This window comes from Solea senegalensis, linkage group LG13 (genome assembly GCF_019176455.1).
Source record: "Solea senegalensis isolate Sse05_10M linkage group LG13, IFAPA_SoseM_1, whole genome shotgun sequence".
Lineage (NCBI taxonomy): Eukaryota > Metazoa > Chordata > Actinopteri > Pleuronectiformes > Soleidae > Solea > Solea senegalensis.
The window spans coordinates 3,291,064-3,312,960 of NC_058033.1; the positions used below are offsets into that span (position 1 = coordinate 3,291,064).

A 21,897-nucleotide genomic window follows, 5' to 3' on the forward strand; every position below is an offset into this window, starting at 1 on the left:
GTGTAGATTTTAAGGGGCATCTTCCACATTTTATGTTTTCGAATGTAACTGGTTCAACAACGGTGTAAGTGACTCACATGCAGAGGAGCAGGATCCTGACACTGATATCCCAAAGTGTTTACCGCGCTTTGTGTGTGAGACGCTTTCCCACCGGCTCCTCCATTTTCTCCATTTTCCCTCCTCTGCGCCCTTACTGTTTTACAAATGACATGGTGAGTGTGCTCCCATTAAAGGCAGCGAATCTAAAATGAGATCTCCCGCTCCTCCACAGACGCGGCATAGATAAGACCCCAGCACTGTGGCCACAACTCAGTGAGCCATATAAAGGAATGGCAAAAACCAGGGAGTGGAAACAGCTCATTTTCACTTCTTTCCCACACGTCTGTCACTCAAACACACACACACACACCTGCCTACATGCTGGTGTGTGTGTGTGTGTGTGTGTGTGTGCACAAACAGCGTCTCAAATTAGCTGGAATCCCAGGTGGTGTCACACTTCATGGGAGATATTGTTTTTTTTAAAAAAGAAGCCATTTGAGGCTCCACGTTAAGATTATTTAATCATAATAATGACCTAATTCTGCCCCCTTCTGTTTTGAAATAAGCATGGCAGCTGCAGGGAAATCCCATGGAGGAGTGCAGACATTTGTTTGGCTGCTCTGATTTATGTCCTTATGTCTCCTCCTCTGCAGAATGACAGTTAATTCATCTTGACAGAGCTCAGCCATCGAGGTAAGTGGCATTTTTTAGACGTGCTGCCATTTTCTCGAATTCAGCAATAAGACAGGAAAAAAAAAAGGAAGACATTTCTTTATCACTGATCCGACATTAATGTGATATTCAAACAATAGATTATTTCACCTGCCACTGACACAAACTGATCCATTTATTTCATATCAAAAAAAGTGACTCATCAACCTACAACCTGATGAGTTGATGAAAAATAACACCTGGCCCTTAGACCCACTCTCTCATGCTGTATTGTGTTATTAAAGTTTCTCGAATAAAACATGAAATAAGAGCTGAGGAGGAAAATGTTCCCTCTACTTTGACATCTTTTCCTTGTGAGTGAATCCATTTTCAACAAAAGAAGGAAATTAGTGCCTCACATTAGTAGAACTAAAGTGAGGTCCTGATGGTACAATAACTTCACGACCTGTATATACACAAATGACTCATTAGGCCGTTCACATAAAAAGGAGATTACATAAAATGTCTTAACCGAGCAGAAATGAGATGAAAAAAATGACCATTGAAATGCAACTTTTACTAAATTTAAGTCAAACAAAAGAAAGACACAATATCTTAACCAAACCATCCCCAAAGTGACAAGGAGTTGGTACAGCCTTGTTGTCACTTCCTGTATTTAGGACAATTGTTTCCTGGTGTTTCCCATTTGGTCCAATCCTGTCCAGGTCCCAACCCCTCTTGTAACAATGAAGCAACAAAGAATCCCAAGAACACTTTAAGGTAAGGCAACGTAACTTTGTTTTGAATGTACAGAAGTAAACCAGCAAACATTAGATATATTATATGAATCTAGAAACTCAGTTAATCATTCATTAAAAAAACGTGTTTTCAAAAGTGAAATCATAAACTATTAATGATGATTACCCTCATTTTTGTTGCAAAAAGTGAACTTTGACCCTGGATTACTCAAAAAGTAAAGTGACAGTAGAGTGAAAAACCTCGTTCTTCACCTTGGTCACAAGTCCCTGGTGCTCAACCCTTTGTGCGCCTGGATTTTAAAGTCGCTAACCTTCACACCTGGACATTTATAACAGATATTGTACTGTCACACTCTTGTGGCCTGCAGTTAAGTACAAAATAAGCTTGTGCAACTGAAGTCAGAGCTCAAATTCCACCAACACTAAAATAAGCATCGTTATCCAGAGCGACACTGAGTCTAACCTGTTCATATATATTATGCAAATGCCTGTTTTTAATGATGTTTGCATCATTTCTTGAGAAATCCGCTAAAACGTTGTGGAAAAAAATACCCCTTCTCACAACTTTCCATAGCCATGGCCTTAATTGGCTCATTTTAAAGTAATGTACTGGGATTTTTCCCATGTGTTTTTGTGTAATCCTGCTTCCAAACACACAAAAATAACAAAAACTATTTTTTGAAAACATATCCTGCTGTGTTATGGAGGAAATAAGCAGCACTGATATCGTTTCCCCCGGTATTTTTAACCAGTAAGCCTCAGATTATGATTCGTGAGTTCGTCGTTGTAGAGATATATGAGCCTTTTATCCACTGATTCATTAAATGCCTTTTCAGTCAATGACCAGAATGGGCTGCGATTTAAAGCGTCTGTGCTAAGAGAAAACATCTCACAAAATTGCCTCACTCCCCTAAGTTACAGTAAGTGCTCTCTTAAATCTGTTGAAGCAGTCCTCCAGCTAATCTCTTTTAATCCCTTCTTTCTTCGTATCTGTTCTCTGCCTGCACCAACTTTCTACACCAGTGTGCTTAAACCTGGACTTGAAGGGTTTTTTTTTGTTTTTTTTTTTCTGCTAAACTGCTCGCAGAGTGGGTCTGAAGAACACAACAGCCACAGGCGGAGTGTGGCTTGTTTGCAGTAGATCCATGAAGTTTGGTAAACAGAAAGTCTTCCTCAACCTCGTCTGCTTCATTTTGTGTCCCAGTGAAAACAGTGTTTTAAACTGTTCGGTCATGCTGTCGCCGCCGTGCAATATCTCGACAATCATCACATCGATTTGACATTCAGCCATCCCCAAGCTACAATACTGACATTTAATAGATCACTTTTTCCCAATAATCATGACAACTATTGATTCAGAGGTGCATCAGATTGGGTGCAGATTGTACAGGTGGAACAGTTTCAGTGGTTGTGCCGGCAGCATGTAAATGGGTATGAAAGATGTGCGACTGGCAAAACTGTTGTGTAAACACTCGAAAAGTGGTACCATATCAACAGTTTTGTATAAAGACACCTGAGTAAAAGTATCTTGCCAGAAAATGACTTTGGTAGAAGTTGAAGTCACTGTTTTATAATATTACTTAAGTAAAAGTCTTAACGTACGTGACATTTACTGTAAGTAATTTTCTGATATAAAATGTACTTAAGTTTTTGAAGTAAATGTATTCAAAAAAAAAAGTGAATGAATGGGTGAAAGCTATAGTGTAAAGCAGTTCATCAAGACTAGAAAAACGTTCCATTTTATTTGGTAGTAACGAGTAACAAAGATAGTTTAAGAGGAAATGAAGTGTAAAAGTAAAAGTTGCTCGAAATATAAATGACAAAGTAAAGTAGAGCTACATGAATTTCGTACTTAAGTTCAGTAACAAAGTATTTCCACTTACAACACTTTACAACACTGGCCACTTTATTAGGTACACCTGTTCGACCACTTGTTAATGCAAATATCCAATCAGGAGAACGCTATTTAACATGGACCAGTTGTTAAGAAACTGCAGAGCTTCTGCAGATATTTTCATGCACGAGTTCAAATGGAATAGTCCAAAAACGTTTTGTAATTTAAATGTAGTTGTCGGCAACGCTGAACTAAAATTCTGTCGATGGGCTTCGTGATATTTGCAGAAAAGTATAGGTATCATACACCGTCATAATGAAACTGTCAATTCACACCATCAGAATCTTAATGATTAGAAATGTTTCACCTGAGAACAGAAAACACCTTAAATGTAGATGATCGTGAGGCAGAAGTCTGAATAAATGTGAACAGCTGATTAAACAAAGATAAGGTCAGCGCTGCAGTGACGGGGAAAGGAAAGGAAAGGAAAGGGTGTCATACGAAAATGCTGTTAACCTTCAAAACCAGCTGCAGTGTATGTTCCTGCTGTTACTTCTGTAGCGGCTCAAACGTTGTCATTAAGGCACTCAGACGCTGTTCTATTTTACGACTGCTGCTCTCACACAGTCTGTGGGTAGCATTTATCTCTGCAAGGTGGACCAATCCCACCCATTCCCATAATGTCAAGTGTGAGTGTGAAAATCCTCACGGGTGGGGGGGGGGTGGAAAAGCTTTCGGAATTAAACATGGACTTCATTTTGTATCTTCTGAAGGCCTCCGTTGTGCCTCAAGAACTTCCTTAATACCCGACATGTGCTAGTCCTCCGGCTTTCTTCAGTCTGCCAAAGCTTTAATGTCCGTGTCAAAATCTTTGGAAGTAACTTTGTGTGAAGAGGATTTCATGACCCTCATTTTTCTGTCTACATAAATATGTGTATAAATATGTGCTTCACTCTACCAAAGTGGATTTTTTTCAGGTATATTTACTTTTTACTCCTTAACTGTCCACAAATATCGATACTTGCAACTCTTACATTGGCATTATCAGTCGAGACGTGGTTGAAGAAAGTGAATCAGAACCGATTCTGAATAGAAACACGTTCCTCGCTCAACAAGTTGTTAATAAATGAGGGAAACGACCCAGTTTTTTTCTTCTTTCATTTTGCCAAAGCTGTGTCTTAAAATTGCATTTTCACTTCTGCTTAGTACATTTCCGAGCTTTACATGATTACCTTTTACTTGAGGAAAGAAATTAAAGTCTGAACCTTTTAACACGAGCACACATTTGACTGCATTTGTGTCCCTGCAGCACCTGAACTCATGAGCTGAAGCCTGGACTGCTGCTACTGCTCTTCACCACCAGAGTGCAGTATTCTAATGATTAAGAACACCGCCCCTTTAAGTCCTCTGACAAATATATTTATATATTTTAAAATAAAGCTCATTACTGCATTTAATAAATTGGTTGATTTGCATAATTTAAATGAATTAGTTGCGGAGGTTTGTTTTCTTTTACTCCTGAAATCTTTTGTTTATACTGTCAGATGGAAGTTAATCTGCACTTATCCAGCCTCAGTACATCCTCAGTGTCGTAAGTAAGTGATATTTATTCTCGGGAGGAACTTGAGCAGTTTAATTTGTTCCCGTCCGCGGGCTGTCTCTCGTCTTTACTTAAGCTCCGAGAGGTTTGTGCGAAAATAGAAAACAACTAAAGTGGAAGTCTTAAAGAGCGCAGGGTTCTCAAATTGGTTTCAAAAAAACTTCTCTCCCGTAGCACAAAAATTACTCTTCACCAAAAACTGCAACAACAACAACCCAATCAGTGTGACGCCGCCTGCAGGGCCAAGTGCTTTGTCTAATGTGTGATGGAGTGTGGCGGGATTGTCCCTTGTTAGTCTCATCACCTCTGTGGTGATCACATGAAATGGTGAGAATTCACTCTGCGGGGGCCAAAATAATTCACATAGTTCCGTATAGACGCTACTTTTAGACGCTACGTTTGTAACAGAAATAAAAGTTCAAACCATTGTCAAGTTGGGCCTGTGTTTCTACAGTATAGCAGCGGTTAGATCGCCCCGGCAACCCTCACGCAGGAAGTGATTGGTTTATGTCAAGACAAACGAAAGGCGAGGCTGTAAAGTGAGACGACCGCAAACAGGTTGGAGAATGTCGGAAGACACAAAGGAGCGTCGCAGAGAAGTTTTAGAAGGGAATTCTACTGCGGGAAAAACCTCGTCTTTCCGCAGTTTGATGCAATAAATCCTTCTGGTCTCCTGTATGCACACGCGTACTCCAAATAGGAACGACAAATAATGTTTCATCGTGTTCACAAAGACCAAACAGAGGCAGAATAATCGCGTCAACGACAACAACCCGGGAAACGCGCTTTGCAGAAATACAGTCAATGGCAGCATCTCCATAGGAAACCAATTCACTAACGAGCCACAACAGATGTTTACCCAATTCACCTCTAATTCACGATAATAACCGCGTTCCTGTGACGGAAAGGCAAAGGTCTGCTGGAGAGTCTGTGTTTGTCTGTGTGAGAAAGAGAGAGAGAGAAAGAGATATGCAGGAAGAAACTGGCAGTTCCGCCACAGACAGTAAACGTTTACCAGACACTTTGTCTAAACTCACATGCTCATTGTGTCGGTGATTACAGAGCGGCCTGTTTGCGGAGAGGAGTTCCTGGTGTGTCGCTCCCTGAATTCACCGTAATATGGGGAACAAACATGGACCAGATGGACACAGACAAAATGTAATTGCAGGCTGGATCCCCATTTGGGTAAAATCAGTGGCTTTCGGCACGTCAAGGCGCTGCTTTTAAAGCGTGGGATTCCTCAAGAAGCAACAGGTTCTGAGTGCAGCTCTGGAGATGTTGAAGCAGTGAAGAGCACAGCAGTAACAGTGGCCTCTCTCCTCTCATTGATGTTAAGTGTTGAAAGCATGAGAGCCACAGCTGTGTGATCGAAAATAAAGGTGCTCATTATCCTGAAATGGCCTCTTCTGCAGAGTTCCAATACATTACGGTGTAATTATTCATGTTCCGTCTGCTGTAGCTGGTTGGGCATGTAGGATTATACTTTAAAGTAGGGATAGGCCAATATGATACTCGGTATCGATCCAATGTTGGTCAGCGGACGGATAAAAGCAAAAATTCACAGCACTTTAGCTGAGTCATGTTTTGGGCTGTTTATTTCTTCTTCATGCGAGTAGAATGTTTGTTAGTTGGAAATGGCTTGAGATGACTCAGCTTCATCGTTTAAAAGGTCTAAAATGACGGTATCGGGGGGGGGAGTGGTATCCTTACTTTAAACTATGGAAATGCATCATATTGTGGTTTAATTCACGGGCTGTGGTGAGACTGCACACGTTGTGGGAAAATTGCCCGGGTTTCACAAGTCGCGTGGAGCGCGGTTGTGGAGCTCAGCCAGTTCAGGGTGAAGGTGTTGGTCTCGTAAATCTGTGGAAAGAATATCGCTATTAAGTGGGCTGAAGATGTGAAGACCATAATGCCAAATTTGGCATTAATCCGTTGGGAAGAAATGCTTTGTGCAAATTAGACGTTCTCGACTTGGGTGTTATTATGCTGGCTCTTCAGGATTGAATTTTCAAATATTTAATCTCAGCAGTCAACAGCAGTGGATAAAGTGTGTAAGATCATGCAGTGAGAAATTGGCATTTAGAATTTTTAGGGCTCATGACGGTTTCGTGGCTGCACCAGTGGTGTCGTTTTGAAAAATGCACAGTTCAGATCTGCGGGTAGATGTAAGTAAGTGTAGGTAGGTAGAGTAGAATCGCGGAGAGATGAATAAATAAATTTAACCTGCACCGCCAGACTCGGCTCTGTCAGAGAATCACAGAATCAAGGACTGTGTGTGTGTGTGTGTGTGTGTGTGTGTGCCAGGTGTCGTTACACTGCAGTCATGTCCCGACTCTGTGGTGCTGAGGCTTTTTAATGGCCACATCTGCCACTAACAAGATAAAGTGATGCCATACAAGCAGAGTTAAAACAAATGAGTCGTTATGCTAAGTAGGGAATGTTCTGATTGGCGGGTTCCGAACCCTCACACTGTTTCATGATGTCACTTTTGAATCTTTCACATTCCCGTACAGGCTCAAACACCAGCATCTCCATGTGTGGCCTTATCAGAGCCGGGCAGCTGCTGTGAAGAAGGAACCCAACATCGCATACTGTATGAATATGTCATAAATCTGAGGCTGGACTTCCCAACATTTTCAAAGTGCTTGGTAGGTGATAGGAAAGAGCTGCGAGGGATGAGCTACAGTTTGGGCACTAATTAGTCAAATGAGAACAGAGGAAATCAAGTAAGCTCCTTGATATATTCCGGAGAACATCGTTTTGTGGCAAACAAACATTATAGATTAAAGTCCCGGCCTTGTAGCCTCTAATTTCGTCAGTTTACTAATAATAATTTAATATCCTTTGTTCCCTGATCACTCCCTCTGTCTCTCATCACACTTAAATATTCTGTGTAATCCGTCCAAATGTGCTCACTTCTCACAGCGCAGAGCCGACACACTCCAATCTGAGCGGCGTCTCTCGTGTACAGTCACAAGAAGAGACTTCCCTGCACCGTGTCGGGGGGGTATGACAGCTGGAAAAGCAGGGGTTGCCATGTACTTTGAAATAACAAGGCACCGGGAACCCTCTAATCACCTGGCATTTTGAAGAAGTCGCAAGCAAAATGCCGTCAGGAGCAGCACTTCTAAGGTTCTGGCTCGGGAGTGAGGACGTTTTATGACACACGACTTTCAGCTTTGTGAGAACAGGTTCCCAATTTCTCGGAAAGCACTTCCTCGACTCAGAAGTGATGGAAGTTCACATTTATGATGCACTTTGATGAACGCCTTAACCTCCCGCTTTAAAACCCTCGTGTCTCTCTGTCACTTCTGTTTCCGTCTGACTTGCGTTTGATGACCGGCGTCATTGTTTTACATTTTTTGGGCAAATCCAATGCTCTACATCAAATAATGGAGGTTTTCACGAAACAAAAAAAAGGACCGATCATCATCAAAAATGCCTGCAGGCAGAGCAGAAGGAGAGAAGTGGGTTTATTCTCTCATGATTTAGCTCTAACAGATGTTTCAGTGTGTGCTGTAGCACCAAAACGATCTGGCACATAAATCTTCAATCCAATCTTAAAACACAACTTGCAGAAGTTGTATTTCCTAGTTATGGCATAGTTTAGATCGTCTCTCTCTTCTTCTTTCTTTTAGCATCACACTCCGGCGTAATAAGAAGTTCCCTCCAGTTTCTTTGTCTTGATTGAGAAAAAGTTGGATGTTCCAGAGGCCAACCTTCAGACGTTATTCACCTAAGAATGAACGAGTGAATGAATGCATACATTAATATGAAATAAGCAACATAAGCCCTCGTTTTAAATATTAACACTTCAATTTACGTCCCCTTTTAGAGGAGGACGCCGAAAGGCTTTAACAAAGCTTTGGATAAATGATCCCACATATACTTGTTGAACTTTTTTGCCAAACGGTTTGGAGCTGGAGCTTAAATTTAAATCAGTTTTTAAAGGCACGTCCAAAAACACTTCTGAAAAGATGTAAGGATGGGGATAAGTGTTGACTGACTGCAGAGTTGGTGTAGTTGATCATGTCTGTGTGGTGTATATATATAAAAAAGGGGGGTAGCTGTTTTTATTGCATCAGGTTTATATCTTTTTGTTGTTGTTTTTACTTGGAAAATGTTCAAATTAATATTTAGATCATCTATAGAGCGGTGACCCTGCAATCTAAAACAAATAAATGCATTGCAATCATTTTAAATGATGCAAAAATAATCTGTTCAAACAAATGCTTTTTGATTCATTCCTGCTTTTATCATAGGAGCGTGTATCACAGAGGCAGGGACATAAAAAACGAATCTGCTTTTCCAGCACTCTGACAAAAAAGCCATCAGACAATATTTAATAAACCCTGATGTGCCCGCCTCACAGGATTTGTCCCAACTCAATCCCTTCACTCTATTAAATGACTCACATCTGTGTGATCATCCCCCCTCCTTCAGTGTGAATGTCAGCTGTGCTGCCTATTGCAGACGAGGGCTGAGGTACAAAGCCCCAAAAATCCTCCAATATGTGCAGAGATGGGCGGTGGCACTTTTACGCAGCTTCCAAGTGTCACAACTTAAAACTCCTGCGCGCTTTTCCCTCGCAGTGTGTGGAGGAACCGGACCAACGGACGCATGAGAGTCACCGCGGAGGCACTTAAGGATTTTTTGGCACCATTTGTTTTTCCTCCCTCACCTGTCTCTGGATGCTGTGGATCAAGATGCTGTTCCGCGGACTTCTCCTGTGCTCTTCACTGACTGTGCTTTTTGTCTCCGCGCAGCCCGACAGCTCTGGATTATTTTACGCACTCCGATCTGAACTGTCGGAGGACGCAATCCTGGTGGCCAACAACGGAATACGCGTGCCTTTCGGGAGATCCGTCTTCATCGATCCCATTAATGATTTGGTGATCCAGACGCAGCCGGGGGATCGATGCAGCGTCACCGTCCTGGACAACGATCCGCTCTCGCAGAGACCGGGGCATCTCTCTCCCAAAAAGTTCCCGTGTGATTTCGGTCCCAACGACGTGACGTACTCGCACTATGGCTCGAGGAGTCCTTCCAAAGACAGGGTGAAGCTGCAGCTCAGGTATGACGCGCAAACTGAGACCGTCATCATCCCGTTCATGATAGAGGTGGAAGTTGTTTTTACGCAGCTGGAGTTACTCACCAAAAACATGCCTCTCATTGTCGATAACTTAAAGAGCATCAGTAATCCCATAGATAAGAAGACTGTCGAGTTCACCTATGATAGAGACTCTTATAAATGCGAGGTGGCGTCCCTAACTGGCAGCAGCACTTTGCCCAGATATGGAAGACTCATTGATGGAGGGAAACTTTCCTCAGTGATGGACTGTGATGAATTCACGCAGGCTGGCATCCGCTACATGCACACGTTTGAGCGACTGTCGCCCAACAGGGATTATGTGCCAATGGTGGTGGAGCTGCACGACAAGGAGGGAAACCTAGTGAAACAGGAGTATTTCCATCTCATGATACGCATCAAAGAAGGAGAGGAGAATACGCCCCCCAAACCCTGCTTTGTGTGCATGATGATGATGGAGGTGAGTCAGTTTGTCATGACCGCACTCACACCTGAAATGCTCTCTGCAGAAGATGCAGAGTCGGACCCCGGTGAGCTCATCTTCAACATCACCTCTCCTTTATCTTACGAGGAGGGCTACATAGTCAGCACCGATGACAGAAATCTCCCCATCACATCTTTCTATCAAAGAGACCTGCGTGATTTAAAAATCGCCTACAAGCCTCCGTCTCTGGACTCAGACACTGAGAGGATTTTCCAGCTGGAGTTTGAGGTGGTGGACACAGACGGGGCTGTCTCGGACCCCTTCGCTTTCATGATCGTCGTGAATCCGATGAACTCTCTGGCCCCCGTCGTGACCCGCAACACCGGTCAGCTGCTGTATGAGGGACAGTCGCGGTCTCTCTTCAGCACCCACAACTTGGACATCAGCGACGAAGACAACCTGGACTCCGTCACCATCACGGTGGTGGACGGGCTGCGTCACGGAGACCTCACCGTGCTGGGCTCTCACTGGAAGTTCTTCACGCCCGCCGACCTGACGACTGGTGTCGTCGTGTACCAGCACGATGGGAGCGAGACGCACAGCGACAACATTGTCTTTAAGATGACAGACGGGAAGAACGAAGTCGAATTCCTTTTCCCCATTACGATCGTTCCCACTGATGATGAGCCACCCATCATAAATGCCAACACTGGGCTGCTGCTGTTCAAACACCAGATGATGCCTATATCTCCTCTCATGCTCAGCGCGGCTGATATTGACTCGGAGGACTCCACTATTAAATTCACTCTCATCCCTCCATTTTCCACAATAAGCACAGTGCTCCTAAGACAGTCCGACGCCCCGGAGGACCCTTCCTCTTGGAAGTTCAACGCCGAAGACGAAGTTTATGAGAAGGAGGTAAAAGAGTGGCTTCAGAAAGACATCACTGATGGAAAGCTGTATTACAAACACACGGGCCCTCACAACACGGACACCGTCACGGATCAGTTTGTGTTTACAGTTCAGGACGACAACGATCCTCCCAATGAGTCCGGAGAGAGTGCGTTTATAATCCGGGTTTTGCCCATTGATGACGTTCCTCCATCGCTGTTCCCCGGCACCACGCTGCTGATGACGGTCGAGGAGTTCAAACTCACTCACTTCAGCAAAGAGGTTTTACGCTACACTGATTTGGACTCTGAGGACCGTGATCTGAAATACACGGTCATACAGCCCCCGACCGACACGGACGAAAACAACCCAGTCACGTTTGGGTCTTTGGTTCTGACGGAGAGCCCGGACACTGAAGTCACAGAGTTCACACAAGCTCAAATTAACCACCATAAGGTTTCCTACGGCCCCCCCGATGTCGAGCTTGGAATCACGGCACACGTTGTGCAGTTTCGTTATATAGTTGAAGACACCGCTGGGAACAGCGTAGAAGGGGCTTTCACGATCTACCTGCAGCCGGTCAACAACAAACCCCCGCAGATTACAAACACTGGCTTTACTGTGCTGGAGCGTGGCGCGCACGTCATCACAATCGCCGAGCTGGACGCCACGGATCTCGACACAGACGGTAAACAGATTACTTTCACACTCAGCCAGCAACCCCAACACGGCCAGGTCCAGGCGCCGTTCACTGACCTGGAGACAAAAGGAGCTTTCAGAGTTGAGGACATTTCAGACGGCAAGATATCTTATATTCATGGAGGAGAGGAGACGACGAGCGATGAATTCCAGCTGGATGTCAGTGACGGGATCCACGTCGTCACCGTGACAGTCAAAGTGCACGTAAAACCTGTCGATGACGAGACGCCGACCATCAGCCTGCCCAGGGGGACTATCGGTTCTCATATGGACGTGCTGGAAAACGGAGCCACAGAAATCACAACTAATGTCATTCAAGGACACGACGACGACACAGATGACCTGCAGCTCACGTTCATCGTGGAGGATCCTCCGCTGAAGGGGGAAATATTAGTTAAAGGTGTGCCAGCAACTAAGTTTACACAGGCTGATATTATTAACGGAGTGGTGGTGTACGCACACACCAGTGGAGAGTTAGGCCTCGCCTCTGAGCAGGACGGATTCAATTTGACTCTTACAGACATGTCAGATGATTGGACCGTAGGTGGCAATAAGGTCAGCGGCGTCCACGTCCGCGTCTCGATACTTCCTGTTGACAGCCAGGCCCCTGAGGTCGGAGTTGGGACTCAGTTCAGTGTCATTGAAGGACAGAAATACGCCATTGGCCCTCAGCACTTGAATGCTGATGATAATGACACTCCAACAGATGATATCCTTTGCACTATCATTGCCCAGCCTACTGCCGGCTATGTGGAAAACATATCACCAGCCCCAGGCTCAGAAAAGTCCAGATCAGGAACAGCTATCAGTGCGTTTACCATCAGAGATATCAGAGAGGGGAATATCTACTATGTGCAGAGTATTCACAAAGGAGTGGAGCCAGTGGAGGACAGGTTCACATTTAGATGTTCTGATGGCATCAATTTCTCCGAGAGTCATTTCTTCCCAATTGTAATCATCCCTGCAAATGACGAAAAGCCCGAGCTGCATCTGAGGGAAATAGTTGTGATGGAGGGGATGAACATCGTCATTGACACGCCACTTCTGAACGGCGCTGACGCGGATATTCCACCCGAAGAGCTGATATTCATCATTTCCAAACCTCCCAAACACGGTGTCATTTTAAATCAGCTTTCAACAGGCTCCGTTCTGGTGACTAATTTCACTTTGGAGGAGATCAGGGAGGCGTCGAGCATTATTTATGAGCATGATGACTCAGAGACAACAGAGGACAGCTTTGAAGTAACTCTGACGGACGGAAAGTACTCCGTGCAGAAAACGGCCATCGTCATGATCGTTGCCGTCGATGATGAGACGCCCCGGATGCTCATCAACGACGGTCTGGAGGTGGAAATCGGGGAGACGAAAGAGATCAACAACAAAGTGCTCAAAGCGACAGATTTAGATTCAGACGACGGTACGCTCGCATACGTGGTCCGCTTTGGGCCCAGTCAGGGCTTCCTGGAGAGAAAAACTCCATCCGGGAGTCTGGAGAACATCACACTGGGCATGAATTTCACGCAAGCTGAAATTGACGCGGGGCTCGTCGTTTACACGCACAGCGGGCAGGAGGGCATCAGAGACTTGGTGAAGTTCGACGTGACCGATGGAATGAACCCACTGATCGACCGTTACTTCTACATCACCGTGGGCAGCATCGACATGGTCTTCCCCGATGTCGTCAGTAAAGGTGTGTCATTAAAAGAAGGTGGAAGAGTGACTCTCACCACAGATCTTCTCAGCACCACTGACCTCAACAGCCCTGATGAGAACCTGGTGTTTACCATCACAAGAGCTCCTGTTCGAGGCCACTTGGAGTGCACAGATACTCCCGGGATGCCGATTGTTTCTTTTACTCAGCTGCAACTGGCCGGCAGTAAGATTTACTACATCCACACATCCGACGAGGAGGTGAAAATGGACAGTTTTGAGTTTGAAGTCACCGACGGCTACAATCCCATTTTCCGTACGTTCAGAATATCTATCGTGGACGTGGACAATAAGAAGCCTGTCGTGACCGTAAATAGTCTGGTTGTCACCGAGGGTCAGATTAAGCTGATCACGCCGTTCGAGCTCACGGCCGAGGACCAGGACACGGCCGAGAGGCTGCTGAAATTCACCGTCACGCAACTGCCTGTTCACGGCAAACTCCTCTATAACCGAACCACACCTGTCACCAGCTTCACCAAACAAGACCTGAATGAAAACCTCATCAGCTACAAACACGACGGCACGGAATCGCCCGAGGACTCCTTCTCCTTCACCGTCACCGATGGCACGCACACAGACTTTTTCGTTTTCCCCAACACCGTTTTTGAGACTCGGCACCCTCAAAGCATGAAGATCACCATCGTGGCGATGGATAACGGCGTCCCGCAGATCGTGGTGAATAAAGGTGCACCCGCTTTGAAGACCTTGGCCACGGGTCACCTGGGGTTCCCCGTCAGCTCCAAAGTTCTGAGGGCTGAGGACAGAGACAGCAGCCCGGCATCGCTGGTTTTCCACATCACCACTCAGCCCAGACACGGCTACGTCATTCACCTGGGTCACGGAAACAACTCCGTCGACACGTTCAGTCAAGGTAAGCTTTTTTATTCGTTGGTTATTTGGCAAAAAATGCTTTTCATTGCAATTGCTTTGTACTGCAACAACTTCAGAGAAAAATGTTTAAGATAAAAATCTGTAGGTTTTGTGTGAATCTTTCACGCCAACAGTTTAATTTATGGGGCAATAATTATTCAGAAATGACAAATGTCGACTCGGGAATCTGAATAGTTAATTTATGATCTTGATTTAGATGTGCCTTGTTCATCAGACCGTAATTAGCGGGCCAAAGTTAGGGGCCGACGTTTCACACCGAGGTCTCGTAGATGGTTAGAGATGAATAATTTATTATCCCTTTGTCTCCAGGGGAAATATTCACATCTGACGCTCTCTACAGTGGTTTGTTAAATGAAGCAGGACAGAAGTAGAGGATTGTGTGAAAAGGTCAACGCAGACCTTTTAGAGAGAGGATGGCATTTGAAGAACAGCACATTTCTGCGGCTCCGCCATGTCCGTGCAATTTTAACCTAATCACTGCTATCTGTGCAGTGGAGAAAACTAAAACCTCTCAACACAGAACTACTTAGAGTACCCGGGGTATGATTTTGGAAACATTTCTGTGTGCACGTGCTTGTATTTGTATTGATACCGGAGACAAAATCAAGACTCAAGAATGCCACTGATTGAGGTTCAAATGCAACGCAATCAATGCAGCATTTCACACCATGCCGAGGCAATTATGCAAACAGGTTAGAACATTCATCTGCTCAAGCCACAGCTTGGCATGAGCACGGACAGCAGCTGAGAACACAGAGGGGGAGAAAGAGCTCTTAAGTCTGCAGGAGATGGACACTTCTGTCAGCCACTGTGAGGCTGCAGCCTTTGAAAAAGAGAAGGGGCACAGATGAGACAAGAGTGCAGAGAGGGAAGGGAGGAGAACGGGGCAGGAGAGCGGGCACGCCGAAGTGGAGGAGCGAGTGCTAAGGAGGGGAGGGGTGAGGGTGTAGGTGGCATGAGAGAAATAAAGAATGAGGGAAGGGGGCGTGAGAGAGAGAGAGCAGGCTCGTCAGAAGAGTCAGTCAGGTGAAAGAGACAATCCCTCGCTCTTTATTTACTCATCCCATTTCCAGGGCACGTCCCGTGAGGCATGCACTTTAAATATTTGATGAACATCGTGGCCGTCGTTTGCAGTGTCGACTCGAGGTTGGCGAGGTCCTCGGGTTCAAGGCTCCGACACGGGGTGGGGGGGGAGTTCCTACACAGTTGCATGAGATACACTATGTCACAGAATATCTAAAAACCACTCATGTTAAATGTCACTTTTAGTTAGTTAAACTTTCAGTACGATCCCCCGATGACATGTCAGAGAGAGGAGGGAAATACTCAGTACTGAGAATCATCCACTCTATTGTCTTTTGTTTTTTTACGTTATTGTTATTTGTCACTAATGGATCACGACTACTCATTGCCGCTCTGCATCCGTGGCTCTTCCTGGACGCCCACGATCGCACACATCATCAAAGTTGCTATTTTGATCAAGAGATTGAGTTACTTACTGTGTTTTTAATTGTCGTCACATTATTGTAAAAACGTAAAATCATTCATTTTCTGTCCGTGTTAGAGGGGAAAGCAGGCGTGTCAGTGATGTCGGGAAACCACTTTAGAGGTCGTCAGATGTGCCCCAGTCAGGACTTTATACTTTTATGAACCTGCTTCCTCTGGCATGTATTATTAAAGCAGGTGGTTCAGGCCAAATCCTTTCACAGTCTTGATGATTTCCCTGCACTGTAATAGATGTTTATGCACACAGAGCCCTGTAATTCAGAGAATATGGAAAAAACAGCTGTGGAAGTCTATATGTGCCCGCGTTGAAATCCTGTTTTTAACATTCTTGCCCTTGTCTGTCATTAAACATCCACTGTCACCTGGTTTCCAGGGGTGATGACAAAGGGGGCGCTGGTGGATTTAGACCAGAGGGCCCCCCCCACACGATCTTATAGGGCCAGCTCCTTAATTTCAAGTTATACTGAGAACTGGCCCCACTGAGCAATATTTTTATAATAATAATAGTCAAGGTTATATGAATCACATTTTTACATATATACTTTTATATAGTGTTGGAGCAAGTTTAGGATTTTTTTTATACAGTTGTCCATATTCAGTAAGTGTTTTATATAAATTTGCATTATTAATATGTTTTTTTTTAAGTGAACTGTGTATCGTTCCATATCTTAACAAACACTTTTACTTTGAAATTCTGTTATTGTGTTATTGTGTTATCTAAGCTAACTTTTTCCCCCCTGGACACTCATTTGAGTTTGAGGCCCCTGATCTAAATCCACACGACGACTGTGTGTTTTAATTTATAAATGGCTTTAAAAACAAGCATTACAGCTCAATTTCAGCTGTAATATGCCCGACAAAAAAACATGACCATTCAGATAAGTGCGGCTGTAAACAGGAAGTTGACTCTGAAGTTGTTTTCTAAGTTTCAGTGACTCTTTAATAATCATTGACAGAGAAAAGTCAAATTTCTGTGATGAGACCAACGACGAGATGAAATGAAAATGTCTATGTCGCAGGGGTTTGGACGTAGCCTCAAACGTCCGCTGTTGGTTGAGCTTGAACTCGCTCAAACTGGAGGTGGTGGCCTTATCATCCTGGATTACGGATGCATGACTTTCAGAAAGCATCCTCTGGTTGGAAATTGTTCGTGCTGCGTGCTGATAAGGAGCCAAATCAGTGTGATACTCGAGCCCTGCTGTTTCTGCACAGCTGATATGTTACTGAAGCAGGACAGCCTCCATCTTTGAACAATTATTCCACGGAAAGCGTTTGAAGTGGTATTATGGCCACGACGATGTTCAAAGTGTGTGTGTGCGGCGGTCGCTGCGGCCAGCACGGAAACACACATTTTGTTTTTGAACATTCAAATTCAAAATTCAGAACGTTTTTTTTGAACATTCGCAGGGAAAACATAATCTATATTTTTTCTTTTACCTTGAATTAAGTTGAAGGAAGATGATTTTCTTTGTTGTTATCTGACATTGACGTGATAGGGAGAAGGCTGCTCTGGCCCTCATTTGCATTCTATTATTAACACCATGTGTTGTTTAGCTTGTCATCCCTGTGTGATTGTTTTCCTTTGTGGGTTTTCAGGTGACAGGGTTTTATTGAAGTTTTTTTTTTTTTTTCTAGTTTAAACATTTGTTGACACTGATGATAAAGAAATATATTGACACAAAATGAACTCTTTTACAGCTGATATCGATGACCTGAACATCTGCTATGTGCTGAGGAATAAAGAAAACGCCACGTCCGATGTCTTCCATTTCTCCGTAGAGGATAAAGGTAAGTCTTCACCTTTTCTCTTTTATATTCACAATTAGGCTTCATCCATTCCCTCTTAATCCAGAGAAACCTAAAGGTCCAGTGTGTAGAATTTAGGTGGTGTCAGGAGCCGGGTCTTCTCTACTGAGGCCTCCATTTTGGACCACAGAGTTTTACAGTAGCCCACAATCAATAAACTAAATATCTTTTGAGTTAACTACTTAGGTTCTCCAACACAGGCAAAGTTTGCACACTATACTTAACTCCAAAAATATCTTTCCAAGTGATATTTGTACTAAACATTCAGTTCACTTCACCTTTTAGACTCGCCGCTTTCCTCGTATCTCCGCGCGTTTCTGCACAACCCCGCGCGGTTGCGGTGGACCTGCGAGTCAACGCTCAGGCGTCACGTTCCAGCCGATAGCGCATTTCATTTTCCAAATAGTTCCCAGCAGATTTTCGACGAGCAGTTTGAGTTTCTGATGTTTTCATTCATATTCATTGTGCTAAACAGAGGCCTCGCCTCTGTCAGGCTGCAGCTGCGTGTGGGCGCTGATATCTGCGCCGGCTTCATTTGATTCAGGGTTTTGAAAAATCTGCTGAGGCTAACCGAGGCCTTCCATCTGTAACCGTGGACTACAAATGATGCTCCATCTTATTAGCTCACTGATGAAGTGATAAGGCTTCCAGTTTTATTTAAGATCTGAAAACTCCTCCTCCGGTGCCGAGATTGGCTTCTGTCATTTTCTGTCACAGTGCTTTGATTTAATGGCACTGCTGCCTGGGTAATTTGTGAAGATGGCTGCAGGATTTATTTTTTGTTATTGTGAGCAGACAGAAGAGGATTTGAAATGCATGTGCTGAAAATTGAAGCGATACACTAAAAAATATCAAATATCTCTTTACTTAACATTTTTTTTATTCTGAAATTAGCAAGTATATTAGGAATTTTAAACCTGTGTATGCCTGCTAAGCCAGGGGCTCGTTTCTGGGATGTTTTTTCACCACTGCCTCAAGTCGGCAAATTTCAGGACTTGAGACTTGCTTGACTAACATTGGCAAAAGGCTCGGCTTGACTTAGACTAGACACTCATGACTAGAGCTGAAACAATTATTTACGATTATTAATCAATTACTATATTAATCGTCAAGTATTTTGATTATCGATAATTTGATAAAACAAGATTTCTGATTGTGTGAATATTTTCTGGTTTCTTTGCTCCACCTAAGAAAGAAATCATCCTTTTTGGTTTGTGGACCAAAACAAGACATTCGAGAGCGTCATCATTTCCAGTTTTGACAAACACTGATCAACATTTTTTAATGTTTTCTGACATTTCATGGATTAATCGTTAATCTGTCAAATAATTGACAGATTCATCGATTATGAAAATAATCGTTAGCTGCAGCTGCAGGAGTTCAGGCTCGAATTAAACTTCAATAAAATGACTCGAAATGACTTGACTTGTGGAATGTTTACATTTTCTCAAGTATTTTTTACGGCCTTGTGTGCAAACCTGGCAACCGAGCGACGACTTGAATGTATATTTAACACTTCAAATCCCACAAAGGAAGGTGCTATTTTAATCTAATGTAATTAATGGTTAACATATTGGTGGGTAAAAAGTTGGTTATGATTAGTGTTGCGAAATGTGCAGTTTTCTAGCCAAATGTAGGTTAAATGTCAGTATTCTGTAAATTGTAGGCTCTTAAGTTTTATTTATTTACATTCTATTGTTGTTATTATATTATATCAGTTGTATGGGACCATGAAGTCCTTGTTGTGTGAGTTCTACAGTGTTTCTGTGACAAATAAAAGTCTAGTAACATATTTAAATGTGGAATATCTGGGAAATCATCTTCACCTTCTATATATGACTTGGCTTGATTGCTTGCAAGAAGATGAATGTGGGTCATAGAAATTGCACTTGCTGGCAAAGTTAGAGCAGATAAAGTAGAATTTAGCATGTTCACCCGAATCTTACGTTGCCACCAATGCCAGCTGGAGCTGATGCCGATAAAAACCTGCGAGCGTTGCACGATTTTTCAGGTCATTTCACATGAAACTGAATGCCGTTCAAACACATTACCACAGTTTCTTTGACCAGTGGGGGGAAAAAATATGAACGTGCATAAAAACGGTATCTACTTGTGCGTTGAGTGAGTATAAACTGGTTCCTTCTTTGCCAAGATAGCAGCATTAATGGTCGCTTTTATTCAACATTCAGATTCAGATTCAAGAGACGAAGCACGGCAACAAATTGAACTGAAAAAGAAATTATGGTTATTACATTTCAAAGCATTTGTGGCAACTGACTGCGAGACAACAACAAAAAGTGGAAATTATTTGCGACTATTTATGTCACTGGGCAGTAAGAAAACAAAAGGGGAAAACAAAGGGCTTTTTTCTTGTCTTGGCTTTTTTCCTTTGAGGAAAATGTGCTCATGTGGCCCTTTGTGTATATAACAAACATTACTCATAAGAAGGTAAAGTATTGACGTGTAATTTGTTAAACAGGCAACAGGCAGGCAGTCATAAAGTCCCAGCAGTTGTAAAGACGACAGACACCAAGTGAACGCTAATCTCTTTTGCAAACAGAACGACCCAGTTGCACAGTCACTTTCAACACCATATTGACAAGTTTGTGCACCAATTTTGTCTATTTAAGCTTTTTAACTTAATAAGCCACTGTATCACAACAGTATTAAGAGAAATCACAACTACATTAAAAGAAAACGCAACGTTATGACAACAACACAACGTAATTTGTCTTAATTACGTTGTGACCTCTCTTAATTGCGTTGTGATTTGCAATTATCGGCCACTGTAATTTCTTATTATTTCATATTTATTTATTTGCGGTCACCAAAAATAAATAAATCTCGCTCTGTTAAAATGTCTCAGTTCTTCCATAGACTCACTGTACAAGTGTAAATAACATGTAACTAAGTTGAATTTCTGTTGAAATTGTTGAAATACAAAGTATACAGTCGTGTGTTGTTATTGCGTGTCAAAATAAATGAAAATAACGATGTCAAGGTCATAGGTCACCTTTCAAGGTCACTTCACCACCAAGGTTGCCATTGTTCTTCAGTTAGAGAAGTTTAGGATATTATAATAATATTAATAATAATATAAAGTTTTTAATGACACAGTAATAAACTACTTGCATTCAAAAATTACAAATTGCACCAGAGGAAAACCACATAATATTATGCATAAAACATGAAATAATGGTTTTGTGAAGTAGCTTTGAGATTTCAGAAGACTCTTTCATTTTGTAGTGCTAATGCACATACACACAAATGCTAATGTACAGAAGACTAAGGGCTTCTTTATATGTACATGAAAGGAGGAACATTGACTAATTGATCGTCTTTGCTCCTGTAAAGTCTTTTTTTTTTCTCCTCGCTCTCAATTGTCTGGTTTAAATGAAAAGGACTAAAGCTTTTAGAAGTGCACAGGTTTTGAGGCTCTTGTCAATTCTCAAGTCACTGAATCTCCCTCCCTCTCAGGAGAGCTGGTTTTACTGCAACAAAGACCTTCGCAGTGGAAATCCAAAAATATTTTAAAGAGGGGAGTGGAAAAAAAGGATGTCAAGGCAGAAATGCAGTAAAGTTTGCAGCAGCCTCCACAAAAATCCCCCAAATAAACTGCAACACATTCTACATGACGTGTTCTTGTACGACATGAATGTACATGCTAACCTGTGTTTATAAATACATGTCAAACCCACTCGTGCAAACAGTCCCACATGTGCATGCACAGCAGAAGACGGGGTTAGCCCGAGGCTACGGGCCGGTCAAGCCTCCAGCACAAAGAGCTGTTTGATATTTCAGTGCACAGGCATCACTGTGGGTAATGAGAGCCCCGAGCGTCTGCGCCGAGCAGAGCTGCGAGGCAGTCACTGGTAATTACACAGCTCTATTACAGGCTCGTCTGCAGGATGAGTAACAGGAAGCACCTTCTGTCACAGGTTAAGACCAGCTGTGGTTCACTGTACTGGGCTGCAATGCAACTGTTTCCCAGGCTTC

At 43.3% G+C, this 21,897-nt stretch overlaps 1 protein-coding gene and 1 long non-coding RNA gene across 3 annotated transcripts in view; both read left to right on the forward strand.

Annotated features, from left to right (window-relative positions):
* Positions 1-688: 688 nt before the first annotated feature.
* LOC122780015 lies at positions 689-4,716 on the forward strand. The gene is made up of 3 exons (XR_006361645.1): positions 689-732; positions 1,416-1,470; positions 4,592-4,716. It is a non-coding gene; the product is annotated as an uncharacterized LOC122780015 (long non-coding RNA).
* Positions 4,717-9,206: 4,490 nt separating this feature from the next.
* The window catches only part of frem2a (FRAS1 related extracellular matrix 2a), a 62,645-nt gene continuing 49,954 nt past the window's right edge, over positions 9,207-21,897 (forward strand). The window contains exons 1-2 of one of the 2 annotated variants that reach the window (XM_044042587.1): positions 9,207-14,569; positions 17,794-17,883. In XM_044042587.1, the coding sequence (XP_043898522.1) occupies positions 9,577-14,569; positions 17,794-17,883 (5,083 nt within the window). In that variant the 5' untranslated portion in view covers positions 9,207-9,576. The remainder of the gene's footprint in view (positions 14,570-17,793; positions 17,884-21,897) is intronic. The other variant, XM_044042586.1, reaches the window with a different exon arrangement.